Genomic DNA, 23762 nt, shown 5'->3' with positions numbered 1-23762 from the left:
CCATTATGATACTGACCTATTATTTCTCTGTCACCATCCTGTGACTTGCATTGGCAGACGAAAAATGATAAAATGGCAAACAGAATACTATAGACCTCCATCCTGTCAAGTGTATGAATTCAATCAATGGTAAATATACGATTGAACTATCCTCCCACAAAACAACATTGAATGTCGCTCATGGCCTTGCCTTTCAAAGTGATGAGGTCCCACAACAATGAATATTTTACTCTATTCAGTGTAGATGCTGAGGGTCCAGTAATGTCCAGTTTATCCCTGTGAATGGTCAGTGTGTATAAATCAATCTGTAATTATCCATGTCTATTATCTATATAACCAATCTATAGACCCTTGCTGATTCAGTGGTTGTCAGTATTTACTGCATGTCTTACAGAAACAGAAGTCACTGCTGCCTATGAGTGCAATAATTCGAAATCCCAATTACTTTGCTGACAAGTGATATTTTCAAACAATATCGAGAGCTTTTGTGAAAAAAATGTCACAGTTTGCCTGGGACACCTATAAACTTTCTCCTTTTTCTGTTTTTTCCCCTTTCTAGCCTATGCTATATTGTTCTTGAATAAGCAATGTGTATTCAGCTTAACCTTCAAGTTGGATAGCAACACACTGAGAACCTCAGGAGAACTTCAAGAGGCCACTTTTTCAGTCAGGTTCCAACTCTTGCTAAGCTCCTACATGGCCGTTTTACAATTCATAAAGTGCTGTGATGAATTGCTGCTCTGTGTTTCCCGTGCTCTTTTCACCTTCACTATCTCTGACGACCTCTACTTTTTTATTGGCTCTGTACTTGAATACTTTTCTACGTCCTAATGTCACAAGCCAGGCTTTCTGTCCTCTTTCTACCTGTGTGATTTCAACAAGAGAGACTTTTTTCAAACTGTCATCAAACTTGGCACAATCTCTTGGTGACAGAGTAATGGAAGGACAATCTACTGGCACCAGTCCTGCTCCAATACTACAGATGTCAGGAAGGCTTGGCAGCTAGAATCAATGGCTTAATGCCATGTAAAATGTCCAATCAGTACACAGCACACTGTCTCTTAATGCTCATCTCCTGTAAAGTTTTTACCAGTAGCATGGCCCAGGATGAGGTAGAAAAAGCATTTTCATGTATATTGATGGGTTGGAACTAGTAGTGGGTCACACTGGGTGAGAACTAATACGGCTGATGAAACTGTGTTCAATGATAATTGATCTCTATTGAATCAGAGTTGAAATATTGGCATGTGCATACTGGCTTGCCATGGAATCAGATCCCACTACTCCTATGTGTACTTTTATATATTGGAATTCTCTGTAGACTTATTTTTCAAATTTTTGAAGAATGTGAAAAAACAAGGTAACCAGGATGTTGCAGCATATTTCTTTGAAGCTTAAAAGTTTTTTCTAGTAAAGGTTTAGTGAAATGATTTTTTGCAAAAACCTACTGGTAACTAGATGGTATTAACAAGTAGGATGTTTGCGTGTCAAAAATAATGGTTGTATAACTTTTATCATGCTATTATGCTGTATTTTAATTTTTTGTCAAATATCTTAAATAATCAAGGAGGATAGGCCTGGTAATAAATTGGATTGATGTACTGTTCTGGGACCCCTTCCCCCTTTCCTGATCCACAAAACACAGAATTATGCAAAGTTCTTTAGGTTTATTTTTTGGTGCTGTTACCAATGATATTATCAAATGTTGCATCTGAACCACAGTTATTAAAGAATTGATGACTGGAAAATGATACCAATGACAGTTTGATAACTAATTCACTTTGGCAGGGCTTGCATACAATTCATCCCCAAGGCAGTTTCATATGGCATTTGAAAATCAGATTAGACTTAGAAAAGGGCTTTTTGATTTGTTTATTCTTTTCTTTTGTAGAAATTGTATTATATATCCACTTATTGAAATTAAATTCAATCCTTTTTTTTTTATACAGAAAAATTCAATTAGATGTTGACTAATAGCATCGCTGTTATGGACACTGCCTATTTTTATTGCTTTTGCCAAGTGAGTGCTTCAAATTTGAAACCACTAAAATAAAAACCAAATGTATTTAAGCTGTTTTGTTGCATAAAAACATAATTTGGAAATATGTTGTCAAATCTCATAATTGAAAACATTATTGATTTAAACTACAATGTATAAAAGCACCAATGTTACGCAAGTACTGTAATACTGTAAGGGCATGACCCCTTTGTTTTACATGTGTTCTGCAAACTATAATAGTCAATAAAAAATATAGGGTGTTAGTTTAACATTTAATAAAATATTTTTTGGCTTCCCCTGGGCATGTGCAAAACAAATTAAAACATTTTAAACAATATTTGACAGTGGAATTCTTATTGTAAAACTGTGATACAGTACCATTAACTCTTGTTTAATGATTGATCCCATATGGTAAATATTTTCATAGAAATGGGCAATAGATTTATGAAAAAGGTTTCTTAAAAGCTCCATGCATCTTATCAGGTTGTGATCTTCAAACTAACAGTACCAGTATGATATCTGTGCAATTTCATTGTGTAATGATTTGTAATTTTATGAAAAATATTTTCTCAGCCTCCCTCCCAGGATACACATCTATTAGACTTTAAATGGTTACATCCTCTTTCCATTTCTAGGCTAACTTTTTTACCGTAATTTATGTTTTTTCTGTGTGGGAAACTGGCAGTCCTCTATTATCTACCAGTCAGATGGATTGCTTGTCCAGACAAAAGCACGATGTTTCAATTTCCTACCAGTTGAGGGAATTAAAAGCCTCATTGCCTAAGGTTGTAAAGGAGAAATCTATGAGAGCACTGCATTCTGTGTCTCTAGCTGGCCATTTATTCAGGAGTAGACTCACTTATTTGGGAGATGGGAACAAATCTTTGAAATATTGATCTAGATCTGGCTGGCATTTTACAGCATCATTGTACTCTACACATTAAATGCAACCGATTTTGCATAACATGTGACGTGCACCCTTTTAAAAGGCGACCATCTGATCCCTATCTTATACTCACAGTAACCATTGATTAGTTATACATTCACTCTCTGTAAATACCATATCTAAAATGTATCCCTTGTTAAATTACATAATGTGGTTTATGGCCAGGTTGCCCCTTTATGATGTATCATTTTGTCTTCTTTTTTTTTTCAATTTTTGTAAGATTATTATTTTTCAAGCATGGTTCTTATAATTTGATAGCTGTTATTTACCATAGTCTAAAAGCCCATAAGAACTCATCCTTTAAGCTGAGGATCTCACTTCAATGAATCCATTTTAATGCACTTAAGCTTCAGATGTATGAAGTGAAAAAAAATACTAACTGATAAAACGTATGATGAAACTTTGACCACATAATTACCTTTCAATGCAGAGAGATGGGCATATAAGACTTGGACAGTTTACTGATCACGGACATTATTGATCTTGATCGAAGGATAATTTGATATTGACTCCCAGCTCTGCAGGCACAGCTTTGCTGTCTGGACTGCATTATATCAATGAGCACAACTCTGAGCTGACATCTACAATTCCTAAATCCCGTAGAGAGCTCGGCTACAAACTAGGGATTAGAACCTGAGCTCTGCCAGCAGGACAGCATCATCAGCTTAGGCAGTGGGTTATGACTGTCGTCCCATCAACAATAAATTATGTGCATGAGTACTTTGGTTTGAAAAATACATTAAAGAAATACACTTTATAAATGCGTTTGTGTCCACCAACATGAAATACCAACTAATCTCTTCAAGATTTACTCAGGCCCTGGTAGTCAGTATAATTCCTTTTTATGGCCAGACACTACATGTGTCTAGACATATAGTCATCACCTGTGTCTGACATTGCTGTCACCATGCACTTTTTATTGAGAGCACAATAGAAGAAAAAATCAGTTACTTTTGATTCTAAAATTTACAGGACTAAAATATAGCTCCGAGTTCAAAAACCAGTATGGTTTTATAATATTCCTGTTTTTTATCTTCAATACTTGATTTATTTCCATTTCAGTATGATATATATATATAGAAGAAATAGATTTCAGATTTGTATAATAAAGGATAAGGGGGGGGAGTACAATGATCTGTTACAAACATCACAAAATGCATTTGCATGCAACCCTAGGTTTTATATTCCACATGCATTTAGATTTTGCCTTAAAGGTACAGGTACATACGAACCGAGCATCGGTAGAGCGTGGATTCCCAGTAACACGTGTAAACCACTTCTACTAGATTCTTATATGACTCAAATAAATTCGACATGCCAAGGAATAAACTGAATAGATCACTCGATTAGCCATAAAAGACCTTTAGACTGCTCCTTTCTTTAAATTTTTGGTTGTAAATTTTACCTACTTTCGTGACCTACTTTCCTGCCCCATTGACATACAGCTTAGAATGCCAGCAGAAAAATCCGTTCAAACATCATTTTCGGGTAAAATTAAACAATGCCTTTTGGTAATTCTCTTAGTTATACTACTTGAAACTATATGCTGGCATTTGGTTGGTTTTTGTGACAAAAAATTGACTTTGTATGCATCTTTAAATCAGCACCAGTCTGTTTATACAAACTGAACTACACCAACACTGTACCGGTAAGCTCACCATTATATCATTTTTATAGTTTACCATTCCAAATTACTAAGATTCTAAGAAATATTTGTCAAAAAAGGCATGGATGAAGTGTGTTCATATACATAAACATGCCTTTGAAACTTTTTAGATAAATCAAGACATTTTATTACTTCAAGTGCCTTCATAGCAATTAATTTCAATTGAAAGTGGAGAAATAAAATTGTCAACTGAGGATATTTTCCATTTGTATTTTTTTATGTTTTATGTTTTTAAAATTCTATTTTATTATGAAAAAAAAAATATTACTGAAACACAGGAGGATTCCTGTGATATCAAGAAGTTTGATGCCCAATAAGATGTCTGTCTAGAATGCAAAATACTGGAAAAACATAAATGGGAATCATTAATTGCCAGTGACATCATAAAGATTATGTTACTACATGTATCTTACAGACAGAGAGTACCAAGATTGCAATTGCTTTAAGTAACATCTATCTCAGCAGGTGGAGTCTTTTTTTCAAAATACTTTTTTTCAAGATCCTTATTCCGCTGTGAGATACATGTTGCATGTACTGTTACTTGGCCTCCTTGTACAAATGTACTGTAGTTACTATACATATATGCATACCTGCACTTTTGCACTACTCTCTCTCTCTCAGAGACCTGCAGAGTGATGACGTAAATGTTGTGCAAAAATTCTCACTGGACCTTTAGGTGAAAGGTAAGAAAAGGACCAATTCTCTTAACTTAGGAGTCTAATTTTCTTTGCTTTTGTACAGCAACTATAGGTTCTAAACTCATTATGTAATATGACTTCACTTATCAGTCTGGCAAACAGGTCACATGATTAGAAGGGGTTCCCTATACTGTACACAATCCCTTTCATTAATTTCAAGAAAAATGGCAGCATTCATGCCTGGATATACCACCTTTCACAGAAAAGCAAAAAAAAATGTATAGTTTTTGAAACTCAGTTGAACCAAGGACATTTATTGACATCTAATACTAGTAGGTCCTTGGTTGAACAAAGTCTTGTAGGCTTCACAATTTCTTTCACTTCTGCTGGCGGTGGAAACCCAGTTTCCCAGTGTCACAAGCATCTTTCAGGTATGAATGATCTTTGATCAGTAATGAGATGAAACAAAGCATAAATAAAGTATGTTTTCGAAACTTAATTTGATAGTTAAAATTTCTCTGAATACGTAGTGGAAAAATTCTTTCAGTGACCCAGGTGGAAGGTAACTTTGCACAATGGTTGTATAATGGAAGCAAATGATAAGCAAATAACAGTATATTGCAGTGAACCCTTAAAATTTGAATTGATTAGTCTTCAAAGTACTAATTGGTATCAGAAGTACTGTTTTTCTTAATTAAACATTAATTTTGACATCTATAAAAAATCACTTGAAATCAATTTATCATTAATTTTGCAAATTCTTTTATGACTCACAGCAATGAATATTATCAAAATTACCAGTTGAACATTTCTAACTCATCCAAATATTTAAAGATCATCTCAGGTACTGACATAAAGCTTCTGCTGAACAGAAGATTGAGAGCAGCATGCCCTTGGTGGATGAGATTGAATTATTGCCTTTCCCAGAATCTAATACAAAATTTCATCAACTTGTATTTCTGCCTGCTTCAATTTAAGTATTGATTTTCTCTCAGTGGTTGTTCCCACAGATCTAAAATAGTAGGACCTGTTTTTAGGAAAGTTTCTGTAATTTCTTTTCTTCCTTTTGAAGTTCCTTAATACATTTCCTTGATACAAGCTATTGTTAGAGAGGTTTTGGGTCAATAGTACATTGTCATTTTATTTGTCATTTTAAGTGGAGTGAAATTGTAGGGAGCTAACGCGAATCAATGACAAAGCAGCAGTAAAAAGGGGAACTTATTTCACATGATCTCAGCAATCTTTGGGAGGAAAAATCAATGTGTGAAATTGCATGGAAAGGTTAATTTCCTGGTAATAAAACAACAAAAATATCCGAGCAAAAGGCTGAAGCTTTGCTGATGCCCTTCTGTGCTATTCTGATGGCTTTGATCGCCCGATGATGCAGAGTTGGAGATAAACCTAATGTGTTTCTGACTTTGCCTCGTTCATGTAAAATGATATGACAAATGAGTCTAAGCTTTACCATGTTTGGGGGGTCAGAAAGTGAAAATGAGAATATTTTAGCTTTGTATGTTAAATTGCAATTCATGTTAAACCATCAAAAAGAAATCTTTTAAGATTGTATATTTATGAAGCAGATATTGATGCAATGATAGCTAGATTTTGCTATAAAAGTAGACTCAAAGTATAAAATAGGCTACATATTTTATTTTGTGTTAAAATGTACTTTTCCAAAACAAGGTATGCCCTGATATTGGTATGTAACGTTTAAATGAGGAATACGGTAAAAGTAAAACTGTCAGCCTAACAAATTACTATGAAATTATAATAATTATCTCCAAATGTCAAATAACCATGTATGTTCATAGTCTGTCACTCACATGGGTGGTCTTAGCTAACAGTGATCAGATAGTTGCTGATAAATTATTCACACCATACACATATGTTTATCCTAGTATAACAGTTAAAGACAATCTTTAGATGATAATTAAGTCATTATATATTACCATTTGGCTCATTATCCAAGCTTAATTACTGCAGCCCCATTGTTTCTAAGTCTGCCAATATTGATGTAGACATTACTGCCACTGCACATTATTATAAGACTAGATCAACACTGCTATAAATTCTTTATTCATGCCTTATGGTGTTTTCTCATGTAGATGTAAATTTACCCAGTATCAATTGATTTATTTTGGTTTCCTTGACAATTATTGTGCCTTTGACAAATGTAGATATGTTTAATCACTGTTATACAGATTTTTTTATTTGAAATATGTTTGGAATGGCCTCTCTGTTGACAATGGTTGTATGATGTATATTAAAATTATTTTTGCATATATATTGAAATTTTGGAGCCTATTTAAAAAACAATTGAAAAAAGAATGTTTTGCCCACTGTAAATATAAGAAGTATTAACACTGAAGTGGCAGCTGATTTATCGAACTGATGTAAATACCTCAAAAAGCTGTGAACAAAAGATTAAAAGCCCTGCCTATTCTCAGGGTTTCTCTCTTTACTTGCAATTAGTCTAAATGCATTTTGAGCCTTTAGGGACTTGACTAGTTACATTCATTGTCAACTTAGTAATGTACTTATTTGTTTTAATCTCAGTTTCTAACTACTCAATTTTTGGAAAAAGTTGGGTATTATTTTCTAATTTTTTCTGACTTTTATTTTTCATTTGTACTGTAATTGTGATCATGCAATTAGGCTCTCAATCTTGGTCCGTTTCCAGAGTGGTTTTAACAAGGGATGTTTTACATCTATATTTAGGAAATACTAGAAGGCGCTTGACTGTTCCCAATTGCAATGTAATCCATAACTATAAAAGTTAAGTAGTCAGAAAAGTGACTAGATGAGAAGATCTAATGAGTGATTACACACACTCCCAATAATTACCCAGAAGTTATGTTGCTATGAATTACAATCTAAATACAGTATATATGCTTTCAGGACCAAGCTGGACTGTGTCTGTTGTGATGCAAAATTTTAGAATGATTTTTAAAAACTTTAAATGATTATGTATGACTGCAATTCCATTACAATTTTATTTTGTTAAAAATAGCATTCTTGATCACAAGAGGGTTTTAATAATTTTTGTCAATAAAAAGTGAAGAGTGACAAGTACAAGAGTTGGGTACTAAAATGTTTCATTTTTACGTACTTTTAAGAAGTTGTGTCTTTTAGTGAATCCTGCCATTGACAGCTTGAGTTGACTATAAGCTTTATCTATCCTTACTGAATGCTGCCACTTATTTATGTTGTTTTATTGGCATGATGGTGAACAAATTAGATGTGCCCCAAAAGTTATGAAGAAAACTATGAAATGTCACATGGTCTGCCATGTTTTTGCTCAGCCCATTCGGAACTGGATGGCATACATCATAGGGTGGGCTGAGTGCGTCAACAGGTCAGTCCATTTCCTAGGACAAATTACCAGCAATTGGTCTGGAATTGTGTTATAAAACCTTTATTAATAAGGTATGTGGGTCTTCGATGCATAAATTTTTTTTAGATTTACAATCAGAAATTTACTGAAATTGAATTATCACCACAAGCAACCTTGAGGTGTTCTATTCAATCAAATAAATTATACTGCAAAATTTTCTCAGTAAATTGGGATGGAAAACCAATCAATTATTATATTTTTTATTCATCAAATTAATCTCTCTCTCTCTCTCTCTCTCTCTCTCTCTCTCTCTCTCTCTCTCTCTCTCTCAGCAGCCAAATTTCCATCAAATAAAAAAATCACGTAACAGACCCTGGGTAAAACTTCATCCAGTTAATATGTATAATAAGTAAATTATGCCATCTCAGTATAATTACATTAGAAGGAACTTTACAACAAATGTCATTTAGATGAATAAAACACAACAAAGTATGCTCAAAGGGGTATACAATTTCATATGTTGTTTGGCAGCAAATTTCCTAAAAGAACTTTTATTGAAGACAGGGTAGTTACAAAAAGCATGTGTAGATCTATAAAGTCCCTCAATTTCAATTTAGCAGCTTATGTCAGTACATGCAAATTTTGATATTTCAGTCGCATTTACAATTAAGCAATTGTCACCATTTCAGAGTGCCTGTCAAGGATATCTTTGAACTTGCTACATTTTTGTTACTTCTGTTGGAAGGCCCACCACCACATCTGTGGTACTAGCAAATGGCCATGCACATTTTGTGTGGCCTTTAAAATGTAGAGTTTGATCTATTAGGAAAAGAAGACTAGATCTATTTGAGGTTCTTAGAGTACTGTTAATACAAGATTGCGGCCTTAGAGACAGTCCCAGTTATGATGCGAAATAATAAGTACCAATGGGGAGTCGCCGGATCGACGTACTCATAACGGGTTGTCTGGGTGACTCCCTATCGCCACTAAGCCTATGACGTAATTTTCAAACATAGCAAAAAATATATCTTTTCACTTAATTTTACACTTATTTTGAAAAGGAATAAAATATGGTTGACTTTTCCATTAATATGCTTGAGTGACATTTACCTAGATGCAAAAAGGAGTAAATAGTGATATATAGATTGGGATCCCTATGTAATCTGGTCATCTGATGATGCCAAATCTACTATTTCAGGTTAAGATTAGTGAGTCTCAGAAATCCACCTTTATAGCTTCAGGGCACATTTTTTTCTATTAATATTATCTATTTGAGATCTTCCTTGTCTATTCCCATAGCCTATCCAAACATAAGCAAAAGCTGGAATAGTCTGTTCCTTCTTAGCCTGTTATTTCTAGTGCATTAAATTCATCTGAACATCTCACAACATGTGCAGTGGAAGTGGATTGCTTTTAGATGTGAAATTATTTGATCTACTTGAGGGCCACGTGTGTTAAGCTACAATGCTATTTTAAGTGCTGCAGCCTTATCTGTGCAAAACAGCTCCAACAGTAAAATACTTTCTATATCTGTTCTCTTTAATTCTTCCTTATAAACTTGTTATGGGGAGTAATTTTGATTTTTATGGACAGACACTATGTGTTTGGATGTTGACATTTAGCCATCACTTTTGTTTGTCATTGCTGTTAGATTACCATTGCCATTGCTGTGAGCTTGTTTCTTGTTTAAAAAGGAAACTGTGTACATATTTATAATATTCTCAAATTTACAAGAATATTTAAGGTGGGTAATAGGGTTAACTACGCTTAAAATCATGTCTTTGAGTTTTTTGTGTTTCTATTAATCAAAAAAGTATCTAACGTTGGATGTAATAATTTTTTTGAATTTGCACCGCGAAATGTGTCTTTTGATGAGTTTTTCAAACGGCACGCGCCCCTGTCAGGCTGACAACTCTGTTGCTAAGGGACGTTGCCATGAGGGGGGCGGAGCATAGTTACTGAGTTATAAGCCGATTACGTGTGCGGTGATAGGTCATAAGTCTTACATCAGCTAAGCAGTGAAGGAGTCGAGTACGCTATGGGGAAGAGAAAAGTTCGTGTTAAAAGTCTATTTCCAGAGGAAAGAAAGAAAATTTTGAGAGTATGTGGGCGGTTGGAGGAAAACCAGTATTTGTTCAGTCGGTTGACGAGAGAGAGAATCTACCTGGAGTGTGCGCTCGTAAGATTTTGAAGGACTTTGAACAGCCCTCAGAGTCTTCTGACAGTAATCGTGAGGAAGAAACAGTGTATACTGGGTACAGGCTTTGGCACAGTGGACAGTTGTTAGAAAGTGCCTACAAGTCATGTGTTTGTCATGTGTGTGGCGGCGACGTTGTGTTGGTCGAAAGACAGTTACAGCTCAAATAAAAGCATCATGAAATGTTTAATAATATTCGTCTTTCTTTTTTCTTTATGTAACCTAATAAATGGGTGAAAGAGTAAATCGAATCATCTAAATTAATTGAGAAATGTATTTGTAAGAAAAATTTATTACTAAAAGAAAAAAAAAGCTAGAAACAATACTTTTAGCCTAGCTCTTAATTTTGGCGATATATATATCGGCAAGCGTATCTGCGACACGTTACGAAACTGGAAATTATTGTTGGACGCCGTTTGTAGAAGGTATAAACTAATGTTGACAAAATATAATTTTATTCTCCAATAAATGAAATCAAGGAGCTTTAGAGACACGCAAAAAATTGATGTGAATGGCCAAACGAGAGAAATCCAAGCAAGGGTTGACAGTATGATTTAAAAAATTACAATGAAAATAAAAATGCATGTTAACTTGCATTTTGTGATGTTCGGAGAAAAACAATGTCAAAATCACAGATCAAGTGGGAAGAAAGAGTTCAAAATGTACCCAAAATAAAAATCACAAAAAGACTTCTTGAAAAAAATTAATACCCCACCCCCGAGTTCACAGTTACCAGGATAATCAGTAAAGAACTACTACTGTCACCCAGTTTTATCTGATCACTTTGCCGATAACAGAAAAGGAATCTCTCAGGTAAAATTACTCGATTGCTGAGGGATACCCATTGAAACGTTCAAATACAACTTCACACCTCTTAATTGCGGTTAAACGTAATCGCCTTTGTTAGCGCTTCCTTCTACATATCCTTAACACCCTACTGGGCATCACTAGGCTAGGGTCCTGTCCAGAGCTGTCAATCAAAATGGCAGCACGCTTACAAGCCTAACGAGTGGTCGGAAAATGTAACAAAAGCACAATTTGCTGCCCTTTCAAAGCACCCAAACAAAATATTTTTAGATGACAAGGAGCAATGGTTCCATCTGATTGTATAACCGATATCAGGTAAATTTGCCAGCTAAGCATTTGACTAATAAGCTCTGTTAACCAACCTGTGAACGTTTTTGGCTGTTTTAACAGCTTTCTATATTGACGAGATAAGTGAATCGCTGCCAAGTGTATCTCACTATCTGAGCAACCGATCGTTATAAAAGTTGCACCTATTGTTGTTGGGAATGTGGACTACAGCATGATGTCAGGGGTTTAAGAGAAAATTGTTTGTTTGAAAGTTATCGTCTTTTGAAGTGAATAACCCATTGAAATATGGGGTAATTTAACGTAAAAGATGATAAAATCAAAAGTAAATAGTTTAAGACAATTCCCTGGTACCGCGCTGAAGTGCTTTTACCCAGCTTTATGAGGCCTTTTGAATCACTTGAATAGCTGTCTTGGTTATAGAGAAAATCCCAATTCCGAAAACGGCATTTTCCCCCTAAAATTGGCACTATAGCGTCATCCGTTGGACACTGTACTTAATCCCTGTCTTTAATTTGCCTTTTGGGAAGTTTGTTTTAATTTTTTATAAAAACTTATAAGCCCAGGGCTTTGTTTCTATGACTTTGGTCCTTTTACTATTAGTCCCCTTTATAAGAGTTAAATACAACTTCAGTTAAAAAAAGCAACCTGATTGGATTAGTTTTCTTGAAGCAATGAAGTTTTCTATTTTTTTTTTTCATTTCCTTCTAATTAGCGTTTTTAAGAGGTGTTTTTGAATTCATGGGTCTGACGCTCTATGCTTGACAAATTTTCTGAATGTCCACAGTAACATTAGTACATAATTAAAATTGGTGGTGATAAAGCTGTTAAGCATTTAGTACTATTGCATCAAAATCATTAAAAATGTTTTATGCATTTTCTTAATTTTAATGAACATTTCGTTCTGCTCCTATCAGTTTTGTCACTTGTATGTCTGTCCATTTGCCAGCTTTTGTGCTTGTTTATATATAAGGGGAACTAGGGAATCTTGACCAATTGGGAAAAATCATATTTTAAAACTTGAGAAAATAGGAAATTGCATTTTCATAGCTGGCAATTTAAACCATTAGAGCCATATCACAAGGGACTTTCTCTCTGGGTGGAATCCAGAGTGGGATTGATTTTTATATTTATGTGTATCTTAGTTTTCCTATTTTCTAATAGTGGATTAATAGTTCATTAACCTTTCAGCTTGCTGTAATTGATGGTTCAAAGCCTAGGCCAGTGTAAGAATATACAAGCACCGCCATTTAATGTCTGATCAATGACCTTTAATTTTTCTTCCAAGATGCGCATTTTTGTAAACTCATCTCACAGGAAGTAAGTAGACTTGGGGCCAAGCGTGGGTCCAACCTGACCAATGACTTTCTTGAAAATTAGGCCCTTACTGTGTTAATTTGTCACAGATTGTGTCAATTCTCCAAAAAAAAAAAATCTGTATATTGATACCTGCACTTGCATACTTGTTGCAGTTTTCTTGTCCGTGTGTGTTTGAGTAAGGGAATTCAGATGTTTATGACTTCTTCAGACTGAATATTTAATGTACCACACATAAGACAATCTACAGATTCATGCATTATGGCATTTCATGCTTAAAACCATAAGAAATTTCCCCCAATATCATCTAGATAATGTATATTGTCTGAGTGCTGTATGCGGTGTTGGACAACAAAGACTATATTGCCAGACATTTTAAATTTGTACTGCACATAATTTGCAGAGAACTGAGTCAGCTTTTAAAGATTTATGGCAATGTCTTCTGATTTTTCTGTGGAAATCTTTTAACTTTGTCTAGGGAATATTTATAAAAGATTACAGTGTTGGCAAGGATGGATGTGTTACCATCAGACCATGGTTCAAAAGGCTAATGGAAGTGTTGTTGCTTTTTTTTTTTTTTCAGTAAAAGATAAATTTGTTTTTCTTGGAAAAAATGATGAGTATTAAGTGGATGAAGGCCTTATTATTAAATATTTCAGCATTATTTTCAAATAATGGTCTTTTTTTGCAATTTATCTGTAATTCTGATTTGATAATTTTTATTACCAACATTGATTATTTTCATTTTTCATTAAAATTTTGCTTTCATTTTTTTTTTTTCATTTCAATATGTATTATTTAGCTTAAGGTTATTCTTTTAAGGTAGTTTGTGTTTTTGTGAAATGCCACCAAATAACGATTTCCAAATTCTTTGCAAATGTACTTAACAGCTCTCATTGTTTTGCCTTTAGATTTTGCTTCAGTTCAAGTCTCTAGAGACCAAAATCTGTAATTTCTCTAATGTGAACTCAGAAACTAATGTATAGTTGAATTGCTGTAGTAAAAAAGGTGCCATTTTAAAGTGCCACAACATGGACATTTGGGTTTTTGAAGATATGGATAGGTATTATATTGATAAAGTTAGTGAGCATTTATTATGTGATTACCACACCAATTTAAAAGCAATTCCACTAATTGCTTTTTGCACATTCTGGCAACTGTGATCTTAGAAGAGAGAAATGTAGAAATTTAATAATTCAACTGTATTGACAGTTATCAACTCAACATCTGTGTCCTACCATTAAGTAAAAGCAAATTGAATCTTGACTAAACTGAGACCACTGGTTTTGAGAAGTGAGAATAAAGGAGGTAGTGATGCAATTAAACATTAACTATGCAAGACTTTGTTAACATCTTAATATTCAGAATGAAAAGATGCATTTTTTTTTGTTATATTAATATTAATACTTGAACTTCCACTCACTGTCATTATGTCTACTTATTTAATTAGGCCATGAGAAGCAGGAAGATTGTAACATTAACACAAACAACTTCATCTTTTATGACTTTAATAAGGGCAGATGGGGAAAGAAATTTGATGAACAAGTCTGTCAGTACCACTGCATATGTGTATGTAACATGTATGGATAATGAACACATTGCAGTAGAGGGGATTGGAAAAACGCAATGAACACAATTGAACATGATTGAGCTAAAACACAATCATTGATTTCCCATAAATGACTTGAACTGTCCAATTCATCACAAAATGTTAATAAATAAAACTCTTACTGATTTAAATCCATACCTTGTGTATATAGTAGGTAGATACATATGCTTGTGTATAATTGAAAAATGATTCATCAATCCAGGCCCTAACAGGAGAAGGGCAGTTTCGTCTCACCATCCTTGACCCTCTCTCATGTGTGCTCACTCTACATGCTGGCTATGAGCAGGTGATAATTACATGTACACTAAAACCTGCTATTCCTAAATTATGAATAAACTAAATAATTAGGGAAACTGTCCAGCTATATACACAATAGGGTTACTGTATGCAACAGATAAACTGGGTCTGTAAAGTGACATGAGATTTATCAGCTTTTAACTTTTAAAATCATTGTACAAAAAGGGAAGAAGAATCTAAAAAGCCTACCCTGTAAGTTTAAAGAAATATATAGTTTTAGGATGCTTGTGAACTACAATGTTTTTCAGTTCTTAAAACCAAACAGCAATATGCCCCTTCAAGTTCTGCCTGCCAACTGATATCAGGTTAGTCATTTATTGAAGTTAGATTGATTTTTACAAACTAGTTTTACATATAACAATGTGTTCATTATTCTTAAGTAGATTTCAGAAAAGTAGGCCTATTTGCTAAATGTTTATCACAGTTGTACTTGGTGAATATATCGGGTATGATGTCTTGACTTGACTATCTGATTTGCCTTCAGCATTGTGTTGCTAAATGTTGAGAATCTTCATTGTGTTTGTGACATTTGCAGATCTCAACTAACACAACTGACACAACTAAAAAAAGGTGTAAAGGAAACCAAGCCATCAATAGTTGTGGTTTCTATATAATTCCGAGTTAATCACAGTTCTGCTATTTTGTTCACTCTTGAACAGCTCTTATCATGAAACATTTTATTTCATTGATTTGGTGTAAACTGGACAGGAAGCTGATGGTTCTTGATCAATTAATAGTACCTGTGATTAATGAATAACAACTTCCACTTGAGAAGACATGAAAGTTTGATGCATTGAAAGCTTATTCATACACTTAACACAGCAGTTTTGATGGATATTTTATCTACAATAGATCTATCTATTTACCTAACTATCTATTTAATTATTTGTTTTTGCATTTTCAGCTTACTGCCATCTTTTCACACTATGCCTCTATTTGCAGCTGCATGTTCACATCAGTAACTAACTTTGATTGTATAGCTGGGTGGACTACCTTTTGAGTAATGGTGAACTGATGACATAAAATTTGGACTGTTTGACTATTGTTTTGTTGAACAGTGTGACCACAACCAGATGCCTCATAGTACTCTGTATCTGTTTGAGTGGACAAATTGAATTGACTGATGGAAATCAAAATCTAGTTTTCTCAGGATAAAATCAATGTTGCATTATGTTAGCAAACTGCCACACGTCAATTAGACCTTAATCTGCCCCATAATCACTCCCTGAAAACATTTTCTTAATAGAAATCTACTTCACAGAATTCTACATATCATTCTGTATATCATTCCAAATTTATATATATACAGCTTTTCTAGTTTATCCAAGATGAAAATAGTCTCTTCAAGTTGAGCTTTGCACTTTAACAATTCAATGATGAAGATATGTTTAAACCCTTAATGGTATAATTATATTCCATTATTACTAATGCAATCATCAATATTACTTTTTGTATAAATAGTTTATTGAGCATTTCCTTTTTCCACCCTTCAGGTAGGAGAAAGTATAGATAATATGCCAAGAACAGTGTAAAAATCATTAAAAAGGATTTTCTTTCTTAATTATAGTAAATAGGCCTTTTGTGTATATAGTGGTATTTGTTTCTCAAGAATAAAGCCACTTTTCTTCTTTGTGTAGACCATGTACAGCTCTTGTTATCTTTTGTTGCTTAAGTGAAACCTGAGATATTGGTTTAATTGACACAGTATTGTCATTTAGCTATCATGGCTAAGGAAAGAAGTTACTTTTACAATGACCCAGAGTTCACATTACCTAATGACATCAGATTAACAGAATGGGGAGTGCCTTAGGAAAGTGGTGTCTTTGAAAAAGTAATTAAGTTCTGAAATGAAAGTGACTTTTTGCTTGGAGGAGAACAAGAGCACTGATAAAGAGAAGATACCATTATGCACAAATTGCTCCATCTTTTAGCCAAGGAGTATTGATCACTAGTCAATCAAAATTATATACATTTATGCCATAGTATTACTGTGATAAATACCCCTTTTATTAGCTGGTGGCATAAGAGAGATGTATACTGTGGGTGTGATTGCTATGGCTCTGAAGTAAAATATTTTGGATAAAATGTTTTAATTTACACAACATTATAATGTATGGGGCATTTCAGATAGTTATCTATCAAATCTGCTCTTTTGGATGCACTTGCCCCATCTTTTATTTCTAAAGATTTAGATTACTGGACCCAAGGAAGTGGTCTAGACTACCTCTTCCTTCCAATTTATTTATTTATTTATTTATTTATTTATTTATTTATTTATTTATTTATTTATTTATTTATTTATTTATCTTTTATTCATTCATTCATTTCAGGGGGGTTCATTAGCACCATCCTTCTCCTTTACATAAAAAATATTCATCTTTTTGAATCTCACAAAAATTGAAAAAAGTGCATCATCTTGACTATTCTGAAGTAAAGTGGCATTGCCAAATGTTATATTGGCAAAATACTTGGCAATTTCCCTTGCCATCTTATATTTTAACCAGCAATCTGTCCCATTCTTTCTGAATAAAAGATTATAAAATTGTCCAATTACTGTCTTATCATTGACACACCTAACTGCCTTTTTAATTATGTGGGAAGTATGACATTCTAATCAGTTCATCACTCCAAAATAAAATCGCTATCAGCGATAAAAAGAGTTCTGTTGTTTTAACATGCATATTATACCATCTGGATTGCTACTCAAGTGAATAATGTGAGATTCATTTATTTTGCCACAGATAATTCTTCATTGTTCTCAGATGCATTGTGGATGAATGTTGTTCATTTCTATCATTAGACTTTATGTAATTGATCACCAACCCACTTGGGAGAAATTGGACACCACGCCAGCGACATTTGTATACCCCCGGTATATCTTGTTATCTCTGTAAGCATGCATTAAAATTCAGTGATAACAAGAAAAGAAATTTTATAGATTATTTTAATGACTGTTCATTTTTTCTGCCATTTAGCTTACACATGTCAGAGACAGGAAAAGCACATAATAGAATCAGACAAGAATTGGTTGAATGTGAAACATCACCTGTGTACTCATATTCCCAACCCTTTAGACAACAATTTATCCAGCGCTATCATTGATTACAAAAGTTCTTTTGTTTTTCTTTTCTTTTTTAATGGCAGGAAAAATAATGCCAGCCACATATGGAGTCTGTTTACAGTGTTGATACATCTTCCCCCTGAGCTCCAGAATGATTTCCCTTCACTTCCATTGTGGTCAAAAATCAATGAGGTCATTTTCAGGTATGCTGTCTGACTACGTATTACAGTAAATGTCTTCATAAGCAACAGTGCTGTACTTAGATAGTGTTGCAAGCTGAAATAAATGTTACACATTCCCAGTGATAGACTAGATATTGCCTATTTGTTAAAGATTATATTGTTCACAATCATGAGCCGTATTAGCCCAGTTTACTTTGAATTGATATTCATTGTGATGGTTAGTTGTTCAGATTGATTTGGACAGCTACATACAAAGATACCTTTGAATTCTGAGTATGTTAAGCTTGATATTACATGATATATTTAATGGCCTGCCCCCCCCCCCTTCCCCAGAATATAAAAGTAGAAGCTTTCCATATATTATTGTACCCCCTGAACTCTTCAAGTAAATTTAAGAGTATAATTTGTATTTGATATTTATAAATAGATACCTTTCCATTGTATACTTTAGGCACATGTTGCTGTCAAAATATATAGGTTTGTTCGAATAGTAAAAAAGTCACTTGCTACATTATCTTTATTTTCCTACATTATCTGCATGATTAAATGTTGACAGTAACACAAAGGTAATAAGCCTGCTTGGTGTATTTCGAAAAGCATTATTTAATATATCATGACGCATAGCATGATGCCAGTTGGCAAAATCATAGTTGTAAAGATAAATAGAAATGTGATTCAAATTGAATATACCCTCCCAAAAGAGCTAGAAATGATGGAGCAAGTAACAGTAATTGGCAGTCTCATTTTTATCTGTCAGTCAATGCATCTTGTCTTTGATTTTTGGCTGTGGCTTATCTTTCATCACTGATGATCTTTTTATGCTGTAGAACTATATATATGATGTACCAAGACTGGATGCAGGAAGAGAAGAAGAAACATGGGCCAAACAAGTGTGTGTGTGTGTATATATGTGTGTGTGTGGACCCCGTACATGTGTGTGATTGTCAAAATTTTATTGGGCCTTGGCTTCAGTGATTATATTTTCTCCTTTTTGATTTTTCCATCATTTTTCATAAACATGGAGCTTATAGTTGTGTACACCAATTATTTTTTCAACACAGCTCAGGGATTCAGTATCTGGAAAAAAGCATTAATAAAAAAAACAGGCCTGTAGCCAGAACTTTCAAAGGGGGTTCTTTTTTTTTTTTTTTTTTTTTTTGAAAATTGGGCATTTTTGCCCTTTTAATTAATCCAACATGAAAAACGGCATAGAAACTTGTTCATATTTTGATTCAGAGCAGTTCATTTGAACACTCCCCTCACCCCCCACCCCAAAAAAAACGGTCTTGGGGCCTGGATACGATATACTATCCAAAAGTGCCATCAAGTTTTTACAGTAACTAATAGGCAGCAGCTTTTTTTTCATCTGATAGCACAGAGCATCAATATGGAGATGTGGCCATAATGTAGATGATCATTTGTGATAATAATCAAGGTTATTAATCACTGACCAAATGGAGAAAAAATTAGATTTCTGAAAATTCCCTCGGTATTTCTGTTTAGGAAGGCACATAAATTAAACAGCAATTAAGTTTGTATGGCATGAGTAATTGTAGTAAATGACTGATAGTAATTGGAAAATGAAAATGACCAAAAGCACATGGCAAGTATCAGTGACACACCCATTAAGGCTAGCTGTTGCTAGGCATTTGGACTGAATTTTTAGGAATCTGAAGGTAAATGCTAGAGCTTCTTTTGATGAAATGAGAGTTAAAAGCAACATAGAATGTTTATTAATATGGACTGTTTATATGACAATAGCAGCATATAATGTATTTTACTATGACTATTACTTAAATCTATCTAGTATTTTCACTCCTTTGTAAGGAAAATCCATGTATCATGTCTTTCCATAATTAATTATTGTTAAATTTTTATCATCCCCCCCCCCCCCTCCCCCAAAAAAAGAGAGAGAGAGCTGAGAGGCAGAACAAGGTTGTCATCTGCTTTGTGCTCTTATCTGCCATTGTAGGAATTCTCTTAAGATTTTATTTACTTGGCTGTCTGCATTGATTCACACACTGAGTTCATTTGAGATAGAAGATGTCTGTAATGTAATATGACTCACTGCTCTTTCTAGGGGCCTAGAAAATGTTTGATGATTATTTCTTAACAAACAAAAAAAAACAAAAGGATAAAGATGAAATAATTCCATGTGCTAATTACAAACATAATTGCGTACATTAAACTCCAAATATAACTCATTTTAACATAGAGTCTGTTGGAAAGTTTGTGGTTGAAGTCTTGTGATTTGCAAAACATTTATTGTGTTCACATTTAAGACTTACATAAGACTAAAATGGTTTTGCAATGTTTTGCAATAGCTGCTGACGAATTGCATTATGATTTAGTCTGTTCAGATCAGAAAAACTTTAAAAGCGTTTCTGTAGCCAAAATAGAATGGAAAGAGCATGCCAAATGGCATCCCAGACATGTTCTGTAATACAGTCCGGACTCCCTCTAATACAACAGCACTTAATGATGATTGTTTTCTGTCTCTTTAACCTTCGTGCAATATTGATCTTACATGCACAACAAAGCATGGAAGATTTTAAAGAAATGTCTCCAATCTTTAGCTTCTTTGGAAGGCTGTTTCATGTTAGTTGGCTTGGTTGCCATGGATAGAACCCACACAGCAGTGTGCACTACATGTATTGCTGTTCCAACCTCAGACTATTGTTGGCCATCTGAAGACTAGGTGTGGGCTTTATGCAGTCCTGTAGTCAGCAATTTCAAAAAACAAATGTTCTTTTTCTGAAAAATTGGACCTTTTGGGGGCATCTTGATAAACCAAAGGTTCGTTGGTCTGAAGGTTCATAATTGGTCCGAAAAATAGTAACATTTTCATCGTTTTTTTTTCTTTTTTTTTATCAAGGGTTCATTAATTGGTTCTATAGTGAACATTTGGACCAATAAACCTTCAGACTACCTTTTACCACTTGAGATATGGACATTTTCCAACAGGGCAGTCCTTTCGAACCTTAAACCCACCCCCTGTCTCTGGACCTGTTATGCTACAGAAAAGTTTACTTTGCTTCAGTACATCATGTAAAAATATAAATATATAAATGGCTTAGTAACAAAGCAGTTGGTTTCAGTGCAGTCAAAGTTGGAATGCAGATATGAACTCCTATTGACTGTCTCTTGATGCTTGCATGCTGTTTTACATGTAGGTGCTTTAAATTGCAACTCGTTTAAGGTCATTCCTCTTAGAGGTAAATAATGAAGTTAATTTTGCCCAACCAATATAGCCATGCAGTCTTGTGAATAACAATTGACATTTAAGTGGATTTTTACCTTACACATGCCATGTGTAGCTTGTAGGTAATGAAAGGTAAATGTAGTTTACTACAGTTGTATAAGTTAATCAGAGAGCTTGACTCAGTAGCGTTACAATTTGCATGCCACTAAAAGACATAAAAACAGCTTAACAACATGTTGAATATGCATTTATTGCAGGAGTCTTTAAAACTCTTTAAAGTCTTTCTATTGCATATTTTACCTATGAGAATAAATATTTACATGTTATTACATAAATTTATATTTACTTTCCTTTCATGTCAAGCAAAAAAAGTAATAATACAGTGGTAATGGTGTCCTAGGAATACTTTAATTTGAGGAAACTTTTTCATAATAGTTTCACAGTATAGTAGCTTCTATATTACTTTGCAGCAATTAAGAACAGAGAAGGCTAACAGTGGAGGAAATCCCTCCCCAAGCTTCCATTACAAATATACCTCCTCTAAGATCCTTTTGTTTTTAAACATACATGTATCTTACAAAATTTGGCAGCTTCAAATGCTTGCTGTTGCTTTACTGCACTCAAAGCCCCATTCCAAATTATTATTGTTATCAGAAAGATTCAGTAGTTGCATGCATATCCATATCTGATCTTATGTCCTCAGACTGTACTTTTGTGTAAAGTGTCAGGGGTTTAAGTAGAAACTTATAGCAATTTGTCAACTTCGTAAGATAAATGTGGCAGCAAAGCCTCAAAGTATCACAAAAGGCCATTATTGAAGTATCAAGGAAAGTAGGCTCAGGTGTTGTATGATTTATCCAAATGTAGAATTGCATTTACTGCTTAGTTGGTGTTATATGAGATGGAAAGAATATAATAGATTGAGTTTACTGCTCTGAGTAAAGGGTATGCAAATAATGCCAATGGCACTTTGTGAGTTAGCAACCCATTTTCTTTTCCCACCCTAAAATGTGACAAAATATTTTTTCCCAAATAATTTGCTGCCTTTTTTCACTGTTGCAGTAGCTGTTGTATTTACATGTGTGATGTTGGGACATTTAATTTAGTCACAATAAACAGAGTAATCAACTGCAAATATATTTACTTAACTTGCTATCTTACATGAAAAATTCACATTTCAATAAAAGTAGGCAAAGTTGCTCATTGGTTTTTCTTTATTATCTGTTATATATAAATCATCCATTAGAGACTATATGCCTGGGGGTGCTTTCACATGATAACTAGTATCATGATTTGCTGTCTCTTGGAACTATTAGTGTTGCAATAGTAATTATTACCTCAGAAGATGTTTTTCTAGGACAAATACAGTCAATAACTTTGAATATGCCTTTTTTGTCTTTTTTTTAATTGACATCCTCAAAATGTTCATATTTAGACTTTACTTAATCCCTTGACAATAAATTGCAGCTCATGTAAATTTAAAAATTCAATTGTCATTTCAAAGATCCTTCTATTTTCAAAACTATGATACTGTCGCACCAATAAGATATTATGAGGTGAAAGGCATTTGGATTTTTAGATTTTTAAAAAACGTTGATCCCACATTGAAACTATGGCATGAAACTATGTTGTTGCGTTGAGAATTTTTTTGTTATAAGCTAAAATTATGTTATCTCTTTTAATATTCATACACAGCATACATTTTAAGTATTACCTATAAAGTTTTCATATACTCATCAACAAATGTTGAAAAACTTAACCCTATCAGAATGTAAATTTCCTCAGTAGGAGTTAACAGACAAATTACCTACCAGCGGATACAAGTTTGTTTGAATTGAAGCAACTTAAGAGGACTGAGAAACACAAGTCAAACAACTCAAACTTTTTGGTTTATGCTTTAAGAAAAGCCCCAGGAGTTCAGCACAAACTTATATGTAAGCATCCATCTTTGTCATCGTCAAATGGATGAGTGATGTTATATGCTTTTATTGCTCATCAGAGCCTAAAGACACACACGGATGCTCAAAAAACATTTTATTTCAACTTGAATTGATACCCCTGTGCTTATTGGGAACATTCATAGCCAGTTGAGAGACAGATAAGCAATAAGTATTCTATCACCAGCCAAGCTTGCAGTGAACTTAACATACAAAGATGTATTAAGAGATGGTAATGATCTGAAAATGTCCCCATCAGCAATGAAGCTGAACGACAGACCAGGC

General features: G+C 33.9%; 1 protein-coding gene and 1 long non-coding RNA gene across 6 annotated transcripts in view; one reads left to right on the top strand and one right to left on the bottom strand.

Annotated features, from left to right (window-relative positions):
• The window catches only part of LOC106172325 (uncharacterized), a 93448-nt gene that overhangs the window by 28982 nt on the left and 40704 nt on the right, over positions 1-23762 (top strand). The window lies entirely within an intron of this gene.
• LOC106172222 (protein amalgam) overlaps positions 1-23762 on the bottom strand; it is a 91999-nt gene that overhangs the window by 31116 nt on the left and 37121 nt on the right. Inside the window, exon 1 of one of the 5 annotated variants that reach the window (XM_013552869.2) lies at positions 17-1110. The exons of the other annotated variants lie outside the window; for them this stretch is intronic. Within the exon in view, the coding sequence (XP_013408323.2) occupies positions 17-101 (85 nt within the window). The 5' untranslated portion in view covers positions 102-1110. Of the gene's footprint in view, positions 1-16; positions 1111-23762 lie in introns of those variants that run through there. 5 annotated transcript variants of the gene reach the window in all.

The sequence above is a fragment of the Lingula anatina genome, chromosome 1, assembly GCF_051362555.1.
Source record: "Lingula anatina isolate TDL-2025a chromosome 1, LinAna3.0, whole genome shotgun sequence".
Lineage (NCBI taxonomy): Eukaryota > Metazoa > Brachiopoda > Lingulata > Lingulida > Lingulidae > Lingula > Lingula anatina.
Note: the sequence above shows the minus strand (reverse complement) of the source record. Positions and strands in the feature narration are given on the sequence as shown.